The sequence below is a fragment of the Medicago sativa genome, chromosome 4 (assembly GCF_051527215.1).
Source record: "Medicago sativa cultivar Bolivia chromosome 4, Bolivia_mono, whole genome shotgun sequence".
In the NCBI taxonomy this organism is placed as follows: domain Eukaryota; kingdom Viridiplantae; phylum Streptophyta; class Magnoliopsida; order Fabales; family Fabaceae; genus Medicago; species Medicago sativa.
In genome coordinates this window covers 98,154,225-98,173,035 of record NC_140752.1, presented here as the reverse complement: position 1 = coordinate 98,173,035, position 18,811 = coordinate 98,154,225, and the positions used below count along the sequence as shown (strand labels likewise).

The 18,811-nt window shown below is 33.8% G+C and overlaps 4 protein-coding genes and 1 pseudogene across 5 annotated transcripts; 2 read left to right on the top strand and 3 right to left on the bottom strand.

The window, feature by feature from the left end:
• Positions 1-825: 825 nt before the first annotated feature.
• LOC146934443 (F-box/kelch-repeat protein At3g06240-like) lies at positions 826-2,015 on the top strand (annotated as a pseudogene).
• Positions 2,016-5,827: 3,812 nt separating this feature from the next.
• Positions 5,828-8,570, bottom strand: LOC146934442 (F-box/RNI-like superfamily protein). The gene is made up of 2 exons (XM_085706339.1): positions 8,023-8,570; positions 5,828-7,146 (listed from the first exon to the last, which is right to left on the bottom strand). The coding sequence occupies exons 1-2, from the start codon at positions 8,474-8,476 to the stop codon at positions 6,230-6,232; spliced, it is 1,371 nt and encodes a 456-aa protein (XP_085562465.1). The 5' UTR covers positions 8,477-8,570; the 3' UTR covers positions 5,828-6,229.
• Positions 8,571-10,326: 1,756 nt separating this feature from the next.
• RPS15AE (ribosomal protein S15A E) lies at positions 10,327-11,983 on the top strand. Its single transcript, XM_085706337.1, has 3 exons — positions 10,327-10,641; positions 11,221-11,381; positions 11,559-11,983. Exons 1-3 carry the CDS (start codon positions 10,512-10,514, stop codon positions 11,655-11,657), a joined length of 390 nt encoding a protein of 129 aa, XP_085562463.1. The 5' UTR covers positions 10,327-10,511; the 3' UTR covers positions 11,658-11,983.
• Positions 11,984-12,790: 807 nt separating this feature from the next.
• On the bottom strand, positions 12,791-14,539 carry LOC146934440 (S-adenosyl-L-methionine-dependent methyltransferases superfamily protein). 2 transcript variants are annotated; one of them, XM_085706336.1, is made up of 5 exons: positions 14,370-14,528; positions 14,206-14,285; positions 13,852-13,996; positions 13,323-13,454; positions 12,791-13,234 (listed from the first exon to the last, which is right to left on the bottom strand). In XM_085706336.1, exons 1-5 carry the CDS (start codon positions 14,442-14,444, stop codon positions 12,944-12,946), a joined length of 723 nt encoding a protein of 240 aa, XP_085562462.1. In that variant the 5' UTR covers positions 14,445-14,528; the 3' UTR covers positions 12,791-12,943. The 2 variants fall into 2 exon arrangements, with proteins under 2 accessions (XP_085562462.1, XP_085562461.1); XM_085706335.1 differs by having other exon boundaries at positions 12,804-13,240; positions 14,370-14,539.
• Positions 14,540-15,512: 973 nt separating this feature from the next.
• LOC146934439 (uncharacterized) lies at positions 15,513-18,811 on the bottom strand. Its single transcript, XM_085706338.1, has 3 exons — positions 18,695-18,811; positions 18,239-18,425; positions 15,513-15,931 (listed from the first exon to the last, which is right to left on the bottom strand). Exons 2-3 carry the CDS (start codon positions 18,418-18,420, stop codon positions 15,745-15,747), a joined length of 369 nt encoding a protein of 122 aa, XP_085562464.1. The 5' UTR covers positions 18,421-18,425; positions 18,695-18,811; the 3' UTR covers positions 15,513-15,744.

Here is an 18,811-nt window from a genome sequence, read left to right as displayed (position 1 = left end):
GAACCCACATTTTCCTTCACTTGAAGAATATTTTGGGGTTGTTCTTTCGCCGGAAAACTTGTATTTTTACTGTTCACCAAAAAAAAAAAACTTGTATTTTTACTACTTTTTTTTTTCTTTCTGGTTTTTGCATGTTGATGTTTTGACCCGATACTTTCTCATATGACATGAGATTATCAAGTAAATACCTAACTTCGCTCTTATTTGTCAACGGTGGTCCCTAATACACTTTGATATGATATTGCCTTTTTAATAAAAGTGAGAGTCCCTCTACACAAATTATGAAAAACTATGGAGATAAAGGATCCGCTTGTGAGTTCTTAACTTGAATCTTGCGATACAACTCCTTCACCCTTTACTCGCATCATGCCTCTGATTAAAATTGAGCAATCTATCAAATTGGTCTTTGTTTTTGTAAGTTATTCTCAAATAAGTACTTGACTCTATTAATATTTTATATTAGTTATTGTTTTTATCAAAAAAAATTCAATTAGGTCCCTGATTATACGACAAAACACACAGACACAAACCTAATTGTTTTTTTTTTTATATTTAAAAAGTGACTAGTTTGAAATATTAATAGAGTTGGGGATTAATTTGAAAATAACTTACAAAGACATCATTGACCAATTTGATAGTTTACAGGTAAAGTTTGTAAAGTTGATGTTAAAAAATCATAAAATAATTATAAATATTATGTAAAAAATATTTGATGAAATAATTGATATAAAAATTTACTACTATTTATAGATGCATGCAGAAATTGATACAGCTTCTTCGTTTTGGTTTTAGTGGTTATTCGTTAGGGTTCAATTTGACGGCTCAATGAAGAAGCGGCCTCAGTTGGTGGCGGTGGTGATCCTTCCCAACGAACTGATTGTAGAAATATTCTCCTTGCTCTCTGTAAAACCTCTTATGCGATTCAGATGTGTTAACAAGTTTTTCAAAACTCTCATATCTGATCCTTATTTCATTCAAATGCATCTCAAGAGATCGAAAAGAAGTCCACACCTCGCGGCAACGTCACTACCTTATTCCATGACTAGTGTAGTAACCTTCCCAAATAGTTCTCTTTTACTCGAACATGATAATTCATCAACCACCCTCCAATACGATCCTTACTATCGATTGATCAAGAAGAATGATCGTCTTTGGTGGGTTGCTGGTTCATGCAATGGATTGCTTTGTTTGATTGATAGGGGTATTCCAGGCCTATGTCTTTGGAACCCAGCTACTAGGACAAAATCTGAAATTTTTTATGGCCATATGAGGTATATTAAATCGAATTTTTCTTTCGGTTATGATGTTTTGACTCAAACTTATAAGGTGGTAGAGTTACATATAGAGGTGGAGCATGGTAGTGCAAGAGTCATGGCACAAGTTTTCCGTTTTCAAGATTATTCATGTACAAATATTCAATGTTTCCTCCCACTTTCCAACAAGTTTAGTAGCAGCAACGACACTGGTGTGTATATGAGTGGTACTGTTAACTGGTTGGTCCTTCGTGATTACATTTCTTCTTCAAACGATTTTTTTGTTTGGAATGATGGTAGTATTACCATTGAGCAACTTGTGATTCTTTCATTGGATCTCTCCACTGAAACATTTACTCAATTGTTGCTTCCTCGGGGTTTTGACAAGGTTTCGCATTATCAGCCAGAACTTGTGGTTTTGAGGGACAGTCTTTGTTTTTTTCATGATTTTGAGGAAACCCATTTTGTTATTTGGCAAATGAAGGATTTTGGAGTTCAAGAGTCTTGGATTCAATTATTTAAAATTAATTCAAACAAGTTACCTTCATGCTACTACAATTATGGAACGGGGTTTAAAGAGTTGGGATCGTTGCCATTGTATCTTTCTCATAATGGGATACGCTGATATTGGCAAATCGTGAAGACGACAAGGCATTTATCTATAACTGCACAGACAATAGAGTAGAAGAAATTGGAATTACTAATAAAATTATTTGGTCGCGTGCTAGGGATTATGTTGAAAGTTTAGTTTTGACTCATTGAAAGTGAGTTTCTCTTCCACATATTACTTGTTTGAATTTATGTTTCTTCATGTATGTTGCTTTAAAATCCTTGTAAATTCATAACAGTAGATTGTGTGATGGTTTAGCCGCATAGCTTGTCTATATTGTTGAAGAAGTATCTATTGACCATTGTTGGATGTATGGCTTTAATGAATTGGATGGATTTGTTTTCATTTACATGCTTATTCTAAGGTTCAGCACTTGTGGTTTATTTCCCAGAAACTTCAGTTTAATTTTGGCAGGGCCGTCCCTGTAGAATCAGAGGCTCGGCTCTAACATTAAAAAAAGACCCCTCATAAAATAAAAACATTTTTTTTAAAGAGCAAGCCTCTATTCATACTGAAAATAAGATCCAATAAGAAATGGTCATCATTGTAACTAACACAGAAATGATTAATATTGTAATCAATAAAATTAACAAAAGATTTCAAAGGAATATCTTTATCAACCTTCTACGTTGTTATTTTCTTTAGTTTATACTTAGGCAAAAAAATAAAGTTTATAATGTTATTTCTAGAGAATGATTATAATGTTCGTTATTAGAACATTGTTATTTTATACGACAAGTATGTGCAAAAAACTTGAAAAAGTGCTCTAACAAAAATAAGAAGAAAAAAAATTATATTGTGGTTTTATTTGTAAATATATAATCCAATATGCTAATGAGATATAGACTGAATTGGAGGAAAAAGAGAGAGTACTGCTATTGAGGTCATGCTCAAATCAAGCCCTCTTATACTAAAAAAAATTAAATTAATTAAAGAAGCAAAATGGTGATCCTAAAAAAATGAAAATTAATTAAAGTAGCAAAAAGGATATCCTAAATAAAATTTAATTTAATTTAACTTAACAAATTTAACTTAATTAACTTAACAACAATTTAGAATTTAAAACAATTTAGAATTTAACAATTTAACTAAAGAAGCAAAATAGAGGTTCTAGGTGTTGAACCATTGACTTGAGAACATGCCAAAACGCATGTGAACCACTACGCTATATCTACAAAGTTTGAAACAACGACGCATTTTTAGAATATATTCAATTTCTTAGTGCAGTATATTTAAAAAAAAAAATTTGGGCCCCAAAAATTTGGAGGCCCAGCTCATTAGAGCTGTTTGCACCCCCTCATGGCTGGCCCTGGGTGAAGGCAATTTTCTAGCAACATAGTGGTTCAACATTCTGTTTTCTAAAATTTCTTTGTTGCAATTTGTTTTGGTTTTAATCAATCACATTTATTGAGAAAATCAGTTTTGGTTTTATTCAATCACATTTATTGAGAAAAACATCTCCATGATATATGTTTTGGACTTTGCTGCATCTCTTAGCATGATTTTCAATCCCTTTCTTAGTACTGCCTGTAAATCTGTTTACATGTGCTTCCATCAATGTTGTCAACTGCGGATTGCGGAAAAAGGCGGCTTGTTCAAAGTCCGCCATGCCTTAGTGCTATAGTGTCGCTATTTGACAACAATTTATACTAAATAGCTTATCACGGAACAACAGCAATTTGTTCAAATTTTGTTGGTGCTTCTATGCTATAGCCGCTTTTACACAACACCGGCTTCAATATCTGTATTTTCCTTGTAGATTGTTGGATTCTTACAATAGTTGTCTTAATAGGCAGGCTTTAACGTCTGTACTAAGTACTACTTGTAGTAATTTTGAAATTTTACACATTTCCCTTTGTTTTGTGTCGGCTAATCACGTGATTGAAGTTTGTCCAAACATGGGGTTAGTCAGTTCCAGTGAACAGATTAAGTTGTTACAAGCTTCCGTTGTTTAAATTATGTACCCTTCTTTCATGAATAAATAGTTACTAGTTAAAAATGTCATACACAATCTTGTCAAGTTCACCATTTACTTCATCATCTTGTATGTATTTTCCCTCCTGTACGTTGAAGTGAGTTCTTTGCTGTCTAATGCAATAGCAATTGATGGTTAGAGAGAAATGAATGTATTTTTATGAAGTTGTTTGATCATCTAAAATAACTTCGAATGGATTTCTTCGCTAATCTTCTCAAATCCTCATCGTGCAAAGTGACGAGATATACATTATGAGTCTAAATTATTTTGTATCTTTTGCTTCTGCGCGTGTTGGTGTGTGCAGTTTTGCACTCATTATACGTATGATATATCTTGTGTGTGAGATAGGTTTGTTGGAAAAGAACAAAGTGGGAGAACACATCGGCATCTTAAATCTTAATTATCTTTCTTTAATAACTTTAAATTAGCAACAAAAAAAAAAGTTAGCATATATCTGATGAAGTGAAAGGATACATAAGCATACATGTGAAATATATTTGTGTGTGATCTTTGTTTTGAGGGCATTGTGTATCGTAAACTATATTTTGAGCACCATTCAAATCCTTTGTTTATAAATTGTATGACTAATACGCCAAAGATCCCTGCAGATTGACCTGACTTCTCACACTCTTAAGGACATTGAAGGTAAGACCTCCCCACTATTACTTATGAGAATCTTACAAGTTGAGAATAAGTCAACATACTGTTTGTCATTGTTGCCACTTTGCATATTTGTAAATTGTATTCTACATTCAGCTTTGAGTAAAGATTAACTTTAAGTACATTTGATGGATCTTTCTATGTCTACATTTAGTGGGACACTATAATAATTTGACTCTAGCTTATGCAAAACACTGTGATGGAATTAGCTCATGCTTAGTACTATTTATTCTTAGACTTTTCTCAATTCTATCCAATTTGAATAGAGACACTTTTTCTTCTATTTTGACGTTAGATATGGACTTGATATCAGTAATTATTGAAGACAACTTTACTAGTTGATAGAACTAGAGCCTCTTTATTTAAAATTATGAATGTTACTTGTTTTGGAGAAGGAAGAAAAGACAAGTTTGTATGAGTGGGAAAGGTGTGCATATGCTAAAAGACTCCGTCATTATTCATGTTCAAAATAACAGGTTGAAATTGATCAAGCAGACCCAATAAAGTAATCGATTATAGTTACAGAAAAGACTCAAATGTTTATGAGTTGGTTTCATTTAAGAGTGTTATTTTCATCCGTTATTCTTGGCAACATTTGTGAGTGAACTTATGTGACGGTTAAAACCGCCACCTTTAAAACCGGCAAAATTTAATGTGTTTTTTGTAGTGGAACACACATTTTATGCTATTTATTGAAATTCAAATAAATCTTATTACTTTGGAAATGAGTCTCACTAAGTTAAGTGAAATCTGTATGAACTTCAACTAAAAAAGAGTGTTGAAACTTTATATAAAAAACAAAAAACAAAAATTGTTTAAAAGACTTTGTTAAAGTGTGTTAGTATACTTTATATTCAAGATGTCATGAGCTATGTGTAATCGACAAAATAATGGTTGGCCACATTGTGGGACAAAATAATCGACACACTGATGCAGCAGCTCCACAGCAGCATAAACATGCAAAGGATGAATAGACTCCTTAACCGGCTTCAAAGCTCTTAAGAAATCGAAGTAACAAATAAGCAGTTCAACATAATATTAGAGCTCACCCCAATATGCCTGTGAAAAGCAAAATATTCCAATCTCCATCTCAAAGGCCACCAAAACCATGAATCCTTGGATTACCAATAGATACACATCTTCCCAAGATTCATGTCATAACCCACAAGACACAATTCACCAGATAACCCACATTAATCTTCTTGTTCCATTATGTAAAATTTCCTTTTCAATTTTGGAATAGGCTCAGCCCCATGCCATCTATAAAATCGTTCAGTTAAACGAATTGAGAAATAGCTAAAATGAACAAATTGAAAAAGAAAAACCTGCTTCAAAAATAAATATTTTTCTTATAATATATCTATAAATATACATCACGTGAAAGAACAAGTGAACAAGAAGGATGAATAATCCAAGAATATACATATATTCAGAACAAGTGAGCGGTGATCACAAACAGTTCAAAGATCTATATACAAATATACATGCAGTGGAGAACTGAACCAACGCCACTTCTAGTTAATCTGGTTTCCTAGTTTGAACTACACTTAGGAAAAGGTTTGTATAGATATTTTGTGATGTTTTAACGTTTGAAGCTTGCTCTTACTCTATGAAGCTGCTCCAACACAATTTATTCAAAATCTTTCAGTGTCCCTACTCCTAACCGTAACACAATCTGTAATGTAGACCTACAACAATTCAAAGACCGACTCTCCCTTTTCCTTAAACACACTAGATGCCATCTGAAACCAAAGTATCCTTGATTCCTTCTTTCCATATTCCCCATCTCCATCTAACTCCAGGGAATTTGCTTCTGCACACAGAGATGAGATTTCCAGCAGCACAAGGATCAGCATCACCGTGGATGAACAGAGAAACGTCTCCCAGGAGGGTGCATTTATCCAAAACAGAGAAAATAAATGCAAGAGTAAACTCAATTTCAAGGACCACGATATGTGCAACAAGCTCTTTCAAAGACTTCATCCCAGTCCCATTTTCCAAACTTACCCTGCGGAAAGAACTCTCCATCACAAGCCAAGCCTCATAACCTAAACTTAGATACCTTATGTTGGGGAAATAATTCAACAACGTATCAAGTCCAAACTCTCCTACTTGATCAACTCCAACCTCTACAACTCTCTCTGTTCTTCTCACAAAATCTAAGCTCAGTCTCTCTACAACAACACAATGGCGAAACATGCTTAAAATGTAAGCAAGAGAGACGCATTCCGCTTCAAGCTGAAGGCATTGTATGTTGCCACAATTTTTCAACACTAGCTCATCAGTGTTCTCAAGAGAAAGATTGAAGTTTGACAAAGAAGGTGCTTCAAGGAAAAGCAACCTAGGCTTGACACACTTGAGATGGAAATCAACAAGACTTGGAGCAGATATAACCAAAGAAAGAGGAGCATTTGAAACCGACCATTGACAAGTTTGAAGGTGTGAGAGATTAATCTTAGGCTCTTCAAGTCCTCCAACACCAATAAGATTAAGTTCCTTAAGGTTAGGGAAACAAGTATTGATCATGTTCAAATCCTCATCATCCAATCTTACAAACTCAAGAGTCAAATTGGTCAATGTGTGCATCAAACACAAACCATCCACAGCTAACCAAGCGTTCCTAACCTCCAATTGCACCAAACCATAGCCTGTAGCACAAAGGATATGAAACTATTAGCAAAAGGTTTTCAACAAGATTTGCCAACGCCACAAATATAACTTAACTCTAAAGGATTTAATTTATATACACCATCAATGTAAAGTCTTTTTACAGCATCAATCTATTATAACAATGGGAAATGTTAACGAGTGCCCCTGGGGCACTGGTTAAGCACTTTAAATAGTAACTTTTTATAAAAGTTTGTGTAATAAAGTGCATTGGAAATTGAACACTTTGACATTTTTAAAGAAATATTACTTAATTTAGAAAGCTTAAAGAGTGCCCCGAGGGCACTCGTTAACAAGACCCTATAACTATTGTAGATGATTAAAAATAGGATTTGATTTATATACACTGAAAGAGTAAAACCTTTTTACACCGTCAATTATCTATTATAGCTGCTAGATGATTTAAAATAGGATTTAATTTGTATACACCAACAGTGTAAAACCTTTTTAGGCATGCATCCGATCAACCGACTCTATCATATCACATTTTTAGGTAACTTCCTAAAATATCTTTAAAAATATCTACTTGGCATGATTAGATTTGATAGGATGTAGTGTAAAGTTTTATACCTCCACGGCATAGAAAATTAGAAATTAATCTCTTAACAATTTTAGACTTTGAACATTTATTCAAAAAAAAAAAAAAAAATTAGACTTTAAACATAACTACGAGTCAATTATGTGCAGTATAAACTCAATTCTAAATTGGTTTCTGCAACTGCCATTGCGGTCACAATTCAATTCAAATGTTTCAGAAGTCTCTGGCTCTGCAACAATATTTCAAGTTTCATAGCATAATTGCAACTACAATGGACAATAAATAATCAAAGGAGTTGAGAAATAAGAAGCTGACTAACAAGTGGAAGAGATGAGGGGCAAAGCTCGTGAACGTCTCCAACAAGATTGAACCCAGAAATCAGAAACAGAGAGCGACTTAATCGAATTGGAAAGCGAAGGAAGCCAATCTTGAATGAAATTGAAATCCGTAAGGTGAAGATCATCAGATTCATCTTCAAAGTCGTCAAAGGGCATCTCAACAAGAGAACGATCAACGCCGATGGTGACGGATTCGAGATTGGGGGATCGGAGAAGGAGGTTCTTGAAAACGGTTTTGAAAGGGGTGATGAGGTGCTTGGTATCTGGTGAACGTGATTTGAGGTAACGAGAGATGGAACAGATGAGGGTCAACGAACGAACTTCGGAGGAAGCGGAGTTGAGGGTGTTTGAAACGAGTCTGCATCTTGCTAGATCGGTTGAGTCGTTGAGGCGGCTTAGAATTTCTACAACCAGCGGAGAGGGTAGATTCTCCATTGAAGGAATTTCTAACACCACCACGATCACGATGCGTGTTGTTTGCGCATGTTTTGCGTGGCTGTTTCTAATAGATTTTGCATTTATCTTTCACAAATCATTCATTCAATTTTTTCTGTCTTAAATGGAGTTTTCATCATTTTTTTCCCCTAATAAGAAGATATAAAATTTGTCCTCCATCTTTAGTAAAATATGTTTTTTGACCTTTTAATTTTAGGAAAATATTTTTTTTAACATTCTATCTCTAGGAAAATAAGTTCTTTTGTCTTGTAAAAAATTATGATTTTGAATTGTTGTAAACTATGGATCCCAATAATAATCATTTCAAAATTGTTAAGTGTTTTTTATTTTAATTTAATTATAATCGATAATTGTAATTTTATGTAATTATAAAAACAAAAATATAAAATTAAATAAGAATAAAAAATAAAAAGTGGTGGGGTAGAGTGTTGAATGAAAAACCATTGGAGATGGTAAAAGTTGAATGAGTGTTGAATAAGAGAGAGAAAATGATGTGGAGTGTTGGGAATTGAAAAAGTGGGAATTGTAAATGGTCACTAGTTGAAGATATTCATCGCCTCTTTCCTCCACATCATTTTTCATCAAACTTCAACTCACCATTGCAAAGCTTCAACATGTTGAATGTGTCTTTCAACACCACCATTGTATGTGGTCTTATTGATTAAAATTGGTGTATGAATAGTTTGTATCTGTCAACCACCTATGTAGCATGGGCGGATCTAGTTTGAAACATGGTGTGGCAGTTGCCACACCAGATTATTTCCCAATTTTTTGTTCATATACTTGACTTAAATAATTATATATATAATATAAGTCGCTTACATATCACAGGTTTTTCTCTTGGCTTAGCGGTTTATGCTTAATGAATGAATCGTATGACTTGTGTTCAACTCCTACTGAGTTGCAGTTTTTGTTTTTGAATTTTTTTTAAATTTGTTAATATTAATAAAAAGGTTGTTGCAGGGAATCGAGTAACACCATGTTAAAATGCTCACCAAAACCATTTTGCTATACTTTGTTAATATATATAGTTTCTTTGAAAGTTTTGCCACACCAATATCAAATGTCTAGATCCGCCCCTGCTATGTAGTCCACCCAAAATTAATTTCCCGTCATCATATTGTTGAAGTTAATTTTGGCTTTTGTATAGGAACATTTACATTGCCCTCCCTTTTATATTTTGGCTTCTATTGCAAAGTAAGATGTACAGTTATTAGTTAGTTTTTTTGGTTACAACGCGATTATGAGAAATACACAATTTACACTGACATTTCAATAAGAGCTCCTTATTTTACCACTTGATAGAAGTTATCTTAAGATTAAGTTACAAGAGTGGATTGACACGTCAAAATGATGAATTTTTTATTGAACATTTGTGTAAAGTTGATTTATACCTGTAGTGCATCTTATTTAATCTCTTTAACAATAGTATATTTATTTTTGTACTAAATCAAATATATACTTAATTAATATCTCTTGTTATTGGTGACATTTCTTTGTCCTAACCAACCGTAAAATTATCTTCTTTCTGTTTATCACCAAAAAATTATCGTGTTTTTAGGAGAAAAAAGTTATCATTTTTACTTATAATTATTAAACAAATTTCATAAAACTCAACACACAAAAATGTCTTGTTTTTAATTCAGCAAAAAAAAAAAAATTAAAAAGTGGAAGGAGGGTGTGTGTATAGGCAAATAGTAAAATAGTGGAGTGCGAAAAGCAATTTCTTATTATCACTAACTCTTTGTTCATATGGCCTAAACGGTCCAAATCCAAAAGTTCTGAAGAGTTAAGAGAAAGTAAAAAAAACTAAAGAGAAAAAAAAGTTCAAAGAGGGTTGAAAGACGGAGATAGAGAGTGATTGCAGCGTCGCGTGGTAGCGGCGGCGAACATTTTCTGACCACTGGCAACACCACTATTTCACGATTAACGAACAAAACCGTTCTAGCTTGGCTTTGGCATACTGTTGGTGAAAACTATCGGTGTGCGTAACGAGATCGAGTGAGAAAGAGAAATGGGGAGAAGGATACTGAACGATGCGTTGAGGAGTATGGTGAATGCTGAGAAGAGAGGCAAAGCTATGGTGGAGCTTAAACCTATTTCCAATGTTATCTCTTCTTTTCTTCAAATCATGAAACACCGCGGTAATATTTGTTTGAAATCTTTCATTATTTATTTTCTTTTATTTTCCCTTCATCTTATGAGTATGAAATTTATGTATTCGTTTTTTGAGCTGGATTTATGTGTTTTGGATAATTCATTAGGATATTGTTATTGTTTTAGTAAATACCCAAATTCCATTAATTAAGACATACATTAGGATATTATTAATTTTAGATTTTTGGCATATTAGTATAATTTTTAAAGATATTTTTAGTGGTATTTTATCCATTTCTCAAGAACTATGTAGCGTATACACTTTAGATTGAAGGCATGTTTAGTGTCTAGACACCTACACATGTGATTATATTTGTTTACTTCCATTATCTCAAATTCGTATGACGTTGAGGTGTGGGTGCAGTTGTCGTGTTTTCGTCAGTGCTTCATATCTCATGAAAAGAAATGGTCTCCATGGTTATTTTCCAACAATTATCAGCTGGATAAGCATGGTCTTGCTTTCTGTATGTCAGCATGTATATGTACATGAAAGGCACTAAACGTACTAGAATAATTTGATATTTAGATAATCGCTACAGTTAATTTGCTGTCGTTCATGTTGGCAGGATATATCAAGGACTTTCAGGTGTATGATCCCCATAGAGTGGGGAGGATCACAGTTGAACTACAAGGTAGAATTAACGATTGCAAGGCCCTTACGTACCGACAAGACCTCAAGGCAAAGGATATTGAATCTTACAGATTGAACACTCTTCCAACACATCAGGTTGGTTAATGCTTACCGTTTTGTTTTTATTTAGTGTTATAGCAGTTTCACCTATTTGTATATGGAGAATGCTGTTTGTTATAGCTGCCAGCTTTTATATTTTAAATTCTTTCTTTTTACTAATAGATATGAGTAAAGGAAAAGGATATTCATTTCATTTTATTTATCTTGATGCAGTGGGGTTATGTTGTGATTACAACTCCTGATGGTGTTTTGGATCATGAAGAGTCCGCAAAAAGGAATGTAGGTGGTCAGGTTCTTGGTTACTTTCACTAAAACTGTCGTTTACCTTGTTATTTAGGCCAGTCACTGTCTTCAGCTAAGTTTCCTGATAAGCTTTCAATGGATTTTATGAAAGAATGTTTTCAGCAAAGGAGGTTTTGTTTTCTATTATTGCTTTGTCCTGTATGAATTATGTGGCAGTTCATGCATGATGCGTTGGATCACAATCTTTGTGGAAATTGGTCTTGTTTATGTTAAATAATAGACTAGACTTGAATGGAAACCGTATCATCTTAGTTGTAATCTACTTTAAATACAATGTCTCTTGTGTAATCTGTAATTGATTCAAGTTCAACCATTCTGCAACACTAGTTTTCTTATTTGTTTTCGCGAGGATGCAGTTTTCGACAAGAAGAATAATATATCATCCTAGAGGATAATCAATGTTGAAATTTATTTTCCAACCTTGTCGCCTGGTGGATATTTTAATGTCTAACCAATTGAAACCCAATTAATTTTACTAGATTTTTCATCTCTCTCACTTTACATGTTAAAAATAGATGGCCTCAATCAACAAATTACCACCCAATTTATGGTGAAAATAAGAAGTATCTCCATTGTTGCAAAAAAAAAAAAAATGTGTGGTTCCAATTGCTAAGTAGAAAGGATTAGGAGTATTACTATATACTACTGATTAGTGTGTCTCAACTCTTAATCGAGGTGGGGCTGTGCCACACTTTTATATTTGGGTTCGGCTTTGGGCGGGAGTTCTTTTTCATTATTCAATTGTAAGAATGATGACTGCTTTAATATGTATGGTGATTTAAAAAATGATAGTATGCAATTGGATGGTTGTAGCTGGCTAACTAGTGATTTGGGATAGCTAACTGGGACTGTGCATTCCTATTTGTTCGTATGAGGTTAGTAGAATGTTTGTGAAGTCATCAAGTGTTTTGCTGATCATTACCGGATTATTAGACACTGTAGTTTGTAGGCAATCTTATGATGATGCCAATGCATTTGATTATGCATCGATCCATAAACTGTTTGGAGTTTCAATAGTTCAATACCAAACCCGTTTTGTGTACTCTTCAATATCGTTGCTGGCAATACAACTTGAATTAGTAATAAGCAATTTAAATATGGCACACTGGTGTTACTGCTAAATTCCTTTAGTGTAGTTCTTGTTTTTTTTTTTTTTTGTCTAAGTAGCCTAGTGGCTAGAAATATATTGATAGATTGAGAACAGTTATCAATAAGATTAAATTTTACAAATTTATTTAAACCGTGCCATGACTTGGACTATTATTGATCACAACTCTATTGGAAGTCAATTTATATCAGCAAATGCGCCTGCAGATAGTGAGTCCGTCGCCTATTGAAACAAAAGCAAGTTCCATACGAGGATCCTTTGAAATTGCTTCATTGAAATCAAGTGTACATCTTCTCCATTCTCTCTTTGTTTCTGAAACTACCGTTTCTGGTAAGGCAACAGTTCCTCCCCAAAGGGTGTTATCGTAGGCAACAATCCCACCGATCTTAACCAATTTGATAAGCCTCTCATGGTAATTCCAATAGTTATTTTTGTCAGCATCAACAAAGGCAAAGTCAAAAGTACCTTCATTTGCAGGCTGCATCTAGACAAAGGAAAAGAAAAACCATTATGGGTCTGACTTGGCCTGGAAAGATATATGTGGAGATGTTAAGTAAGTTGCTTACATCTTCTAAAAGTTTATCAAGAACTGGCAAAGCTGGAGACTCTATGTAGTCAATCTTGTGTAAGACACCAGCCTTTTTTATGAATGGAAGTCCTATCTCATAAGCTTTTCTGTCTGGATCTACGGCTGTAATCTACAGCAGGCAGACAAATGGGGCTAGTAACATAAAAATAATAGACACATACTTGCGACGTTATTATCTAAATGTATGCAAAGAGAGAGGGTGATTGCTAGCGTGAGAATTAAGCATCTTATGCATTGAAATTGTTCAAAACTCTTACGATGACCAACATATTCATTTAACATTGTTCAAATAGTTTTTTTGTTCCTTCTTCTCTACCAAATTGACGGTGATTGGATTCATCGTCTCAGTCTTGAGAATGCATAATATCATGAGCTTCTACTTACGAAGAGCAACATCCATCATTGTTCTAGTTCAAAAGACTTTTACTTGGTGATCTACCATAAACTATATGTGATACTTTTCCACTGTAGAAGCCAGTATGTATAGGAGGAAAGCAGATACAAACCTTTCCATCATATGGAATGTTAAGTGCTGTGAGCAGAAGAGAGTATCCAGTGAAAACTCCTACTTCAATTGTCTTTTTAGCATTTAGAAGTTTCAAGAGCAAAGCCATTAGCTGACCCGCATCAGGTGAAGTGCCCATGAAGCCACTGAAGAATTACAATAACATTACATAAGAAAAAGTTTCCTGATGCTGGCTGAAGAAGTCAAGTTCAACAAGAATAAAATAATAATAATAATAATATCATACTATTTTTGTTTGAAAAATCCTTGTATGCATAATCAAATTTTGTTATGTTAAATAACTTCTATGATTTATAGGTTGGATGTATAGTATAGCAGTCTTAAGAATAATTACAGAGGATGATTTGCTGTTGCATTTCTCAGCTCTTTGAGAGTCTCTGCTTCTCGTGGGTAAACACTGGTTTCTAGTATATACTGCCACAAAATTTTAGATTAATTAAGTAGGAAAAATCAATCTAAACAGTTACAACAAACATGGCAAGAGATGTGTATGTAAACCTTGAGTAAGCCCTCGCTCTGCAAAATAACTGCATTGGTGGAAGCTGATATTTTGTCCATTATTTTTCTCTGCATACAAAGCCAAGGTACGAATAAGGAGGATAAATTTTCAGTGAATATGAGTTTATTGTTATAGGATCTTTCACGCCAAGAATGCTTAATACTTCATGATATCCTTGTTTTCTTTCAGTCACCACAATCTTTTCATGGCTTTAAATACAAATGGACACGCCAATTTAATATTTTGGGGCTAAAAAGACTTGATAAAGTCGGGTAGAAATTGCAAACACGCCCATAATAAATAACTAAATTAATTTTTTGGAATTAGACTAGTTATTTCATTATAAGAATAAGAATGGAACTGGTGTCCACATTGAAATAACCATTGCTATTTAACCTAGACCTAAATTTAGGTATTAACAAAGAGAGTTAACAAAGACGTATTTTTAACAGGCGAATCATAATAATTAATGATTGTGAGTAATTTAGGTATATTGAAAATAGGCTACACAAAAAAAAAAAATCATAAATCATGCATCTCCCTCTATAAGTAGTATTCGGAGACTAACAAAGAAGACATGTTTTTAGCACCAAAATTTAGATATATTTAAAACCTTGGTCGTAATCGAGAGTCTTTACAACGGAAAATGTGACAAAGAGAGTTAACAAAGACATATTTTTAACAGGCGAATCATAATAATTAATGAATGTGAGTAATTTAGGTATATTGAATATAGGCTACACAAAAAAAAAAAATCAATGCATCTCCCTCTATTAGTAGTATTCGGAGACTAACAAAGAAGACATATTTTTAGCAACAAAATTTAGTTATATTTAAAACCTTGGTCGTAATCGAGAGCTTTACAGCGGAAAATGTGATTCTAATGGTGCTCAAATGATGGCCACTTCCAAAGCTTATACCATAGGAGGCTCAGGTGAATAGGGCCTAAGAAATTCAGAAATCTGTTTTTTTTTAGAGCAACTTGTATTTCTATGATTTTTTTTTAGAGCAACTTGTATAACGAGAGAAAATTTAATGTTTTGTACGAAGCAATAAAAAAACAAATAATATTATTTCCAAAATTTGTGACATTTATTTTGAAAATTGCGGGATCACTATTGTAGACAAGTAGCACCACAAGCTTTCCAACATTCCAACATGATATAAGAGCAAAACGCAAGGTCCTTCCCGCTTCAAGTACAAGGGGTTATTGAGGCTTATCAAAGTTAACCACTAGTTACTCAACCATGTTTTCTCAAAGTAAAAATAAAAATCAGAATAACATATTGCCATGCGGAATGCCCATATTCGAGTGTATAAAACGACATTGCGCCAATATAGGACTGCAAAAATCTACACTTGGAGTGGCTATTTTCAGACAGAGTAACCGGTGAAAGTAAATCCCCTTCCAACAATCTCACCAGCACAATACCATGCATAGCATTCCAAGCCAAACAAAGCAGCAATGCCTGCATCTTCAACCTTTAAGTCTTGCCTGTTCCTCCATAAATGCTTGACATAATCAAGTTCCTTCCAGAAGGCCTCACAACGAACCGGAATGCTGCAAAATTTAATTAGAGTGAGTTATATATAGAGAAGCAGAAGCACTGAAAACTAAATTGGCCTAGAACAGACATGACAGATGTGTGTGACATTTGATCAGGCAGAATAAGTTTCCACATTTCCCCATGATTGTTTAGCTAATTCACTAAAGAAGGTTGTGAAGATATGTTGCACAATTTGCTACGCATAACTAGTTTTAAAATGATGTTGGAATGTGGCGCATAAGCAAAATTCAAGTTCAAACATCAAACAGAACTGGGCTTCATCACAAGAACTACAAGCAGCAAGTTGTTTGACAACAATATTATGAGTATAAACAATCTATGGATATCGGCATTATTGTCATGATTATCCACATTATTGTAAATCTTCACAAGCACATTATGAGCTGATCATATTCAAGGAATATAATCAAACCATACAATGATAGATTATGAAGAAAAAAACTTCAAACATGAAAAAACTAAAGTGGTTGCCATATGTCAAGATAAAAAATGTTTTCCAAAAACAACCACCATTCATTTTCTTTAAAATTGGCAAGTCAAGTTGACTATTTATTTTGTGGTGATCAAGAAAATCACATGCATTTCTACACCCCATACCACTTAAAGTCCTTTTGCTTTACACTAACCACAGAAAACAGAAAAAATGGCACTTCCCAAGGCATTTTTTTGTTTTACCCCCCATTTGAAGGAGGTAAAATCCCATTTACTCCTAAAAATGTGACTTTGGTAAAAAAAAAATATATTATGTCAGGTTACTTTGGATCATTGATTTTGCTTCCAAACCTTGGTTTAACTATAAGTGATGAAAAGTAGCTTTTGCATTGTGTTGAAAAATTTACACCAAGTCTTTCATAAAGTTTGATTTAGAAAACAATCAAACATAAATCACTTCAATTCAAGCTCAGTTTAACAGAATCAGTTTCTTTCAAATTCATTCACCCAAACATGCACAGGTTGAGAAAGCAAAGGATGCTAGACTTATATTAGAAGTTAACAATACAGCAACCAAAGTTTTTCCCTGACAACTAGATGGGGTAAACAACATGGCTCAAACAATGTCCTCGTGCCCTGTATGAATTAAATCCAACCACAGACCAGTAACTCTAAATCTCTCATAATGGTCTTACCTATACTTTTCCTTGATCCCATTCTACCTTTGACTATAGAATTATCCTTCCTTTATTTTATTTACACTCCTTAGTAATGCTACTGTAGTTCTTCACCATACATGCCCAAATCACCTAAGACGTAGCTCTGCCATCCTTTCTATGAGGGAAACCACCCAACTTTCTTTCTAATGATTAATTCCTATCCTATCTTGTCTTGATTAATTCCTATTCCTATTCTCATTGTTGCAACACTGAACTTACTGCCCAGCATTTCGTCCCACACAACATTGCAGGACTCCCAGATGCACGGTAAAATTGTCTTACTCTTCATTGGATCCTACGCTAGGCCTCTATCACTCCATCATTGTATCTGGTGGACCACCTATTTTTTATTTTAATTTTAATAATAAAACTATGGACAAAGAATAATGTAACGTAAGAAGTGGCGGTCTGCACTTGCAAGTTTTCTATGTAGTTGCACACACATAATATATTGCTCTACATTCAGTTAAGTTGGTTCACTATGGTAGGCAAGTAGCAGACGCATCAACGAAACGCTGCTAAAAGGCATTAAGCCACCAAACATAAATCAACGTGCTCATCCAAAGCAATTATTTGAAGCAAAAAACATGTTTAATTGAAGTGCTGGCATTTACAAAATATGCATGCCTTGCTACTGCAATGTAGAAAAACAACTCCTAATAAGAATAACTATTAAAACAAAATAGATATTTTATATATTCGTTGTTCATTGCATTGTACGTAAGTCAACAACAGATAAAGGGTTATGGTTTGGTGTATTGTACCAAGTTTATGAAGCCTTGGTTTGTATTCAGGGTTTCTGGTAATGCTTTGAAACCAAACTGCTCATTGAAATGCTAAAAGCAGTGATTTACAGTTAAAGGGAAAGAAGAATTGCAGAGAAGAAATGAAAAAACATTGGCTATAGCACTTCATCTGAGTTTTATCCTCTTTTTTTTCGCATTAAACATATTGTACTTCTTATCAGTTCCGAATTAAACTGCCGACTGAACGTATTACCAATCAGTCCGATCTGGTTGTCTAACATCACTAGAAATCAACATATTATAGACCACAAGCATACATGAAAATAGAATTTTAGCACACAAAATCGAGGCAGATATATTATAGCATTATTTAAGAAGAAAGTTGGAGAATAAATTATATAACCTAGCAAGGCGGGTGTAAAGTAATTGCTTAGCGAGAAGATTGCATTTCTCAATAGTAGCAGGCTCTTGAATGTATTGCTTGTTCTGCTCCAACAATTGCTTGTAATAACCAGTTCCATGTTTCGACACAAATTGGGATGCTTGACATGCTTTTGACTGCAATGCCTTCAACTTCGACGCCATTGAATCTGCAACATTCTAATCAGTTAAACAATATAGTATAATACTCCTAATCCATAATTATTATTTTAAACAATCTAAATAATTTAACGAATTGATGATCAAGAAAACCCTACATATTCGGTAATTTTATGAAGGATAATTAGATCGAATTAAACAAGAGTGTGTGTGTGTCCAGATCTAAAGAGGAATGCAAAAAAAAAAAAAAAAAAGGGAAAAAAAATAAGAATAATATAAAATCTTGGGGAGTGATGATTGATTGATGGAAGAAGGTTACCTAGTTGTGTTGTTGTGGAGTGATGAATCGACCGGAAATTGCAAGGGTGCGCCTCTCTTTGCTTGCGTCTTCCTAAAACCTCTTTTTTGGTCAGTCAATATCTCTCTTTACTCTCTT

Excerpts from the sequence above, each read along its gene's own strand:
- LOC146934440 (XM_085706335.1), bottom strand. The coding sequence starts at position 14,444 with ATGCAGAGAAAAATAATGGACAAAATATCAGCTTCCACCAATGCAGTT. Across the intron at positions 14,286-14,369 it reads AGAGCGAGGGCTTACTCAAG|TATATACTAGAAACCAGTGT; the intron begins GTTTACATACAC and ends ATTTTGTGGCAG. Across the intron at positions 13,241-13,322 it reads TTGATAAACTTTTAGAAGAT|ATGCAGCCTGCAAATGAAGG; the intron begins GTAAGCAACTTA and ends TCCTTTGTCTAG.
- LOC146934439 (XM_085706338.1), bottom strand. The coding sequence starts at position 18,420 with ATGGCGTCGAAGTTGAAGGCATTGCAGTCAAAAGCATGTCAAGCATCC. Across the intron at positions 15,932-18,238 it reads CTTTACACCCGCCTTGCTAG|CATTCCGGTTCGTTGTGAGG; the intron begins GTTATATAATTT and ends TAAATTTTGCAG.
- RPS15AE (XM_085706337.1), top strand. The coding sequence starts at position 10,512 with ATGGGGAGAAGGATACTGAACGATGCGTTGAGGAGTATGGTGAATGCT. Across the intron at positions 10,642-11,220 it reads TCAAATCATGAAACACCGCG|GATATATCAAGGACTTTCAG; the intron begins GTAATATTTGTT and ends TCATGTTGGCAG. Across the intron at positions 11,382-11,558 it reads ACACTCTTCCAACACATCAG|TGGGGTTATGTTGTGATTAC; the intron begins GTTGGTTAATGC and ends ATCTTGATGCAG.
- LOC146934442 (XM_085706339.1), bottom strand. The coding sequence starts at position 8,476 with ATGGAGAATCTACCCTCTCCGCTGGTTGTAGAAATTCTAAGCCGCCTC. Across the intron at positions 7,147-8,022 it reads GCCCCTCATCTCTTCCACTT|GCTATGGTTTGGTGCAATTG; the intron begins GTTAGTCAGCTT and ends TTTGTGCTACAG.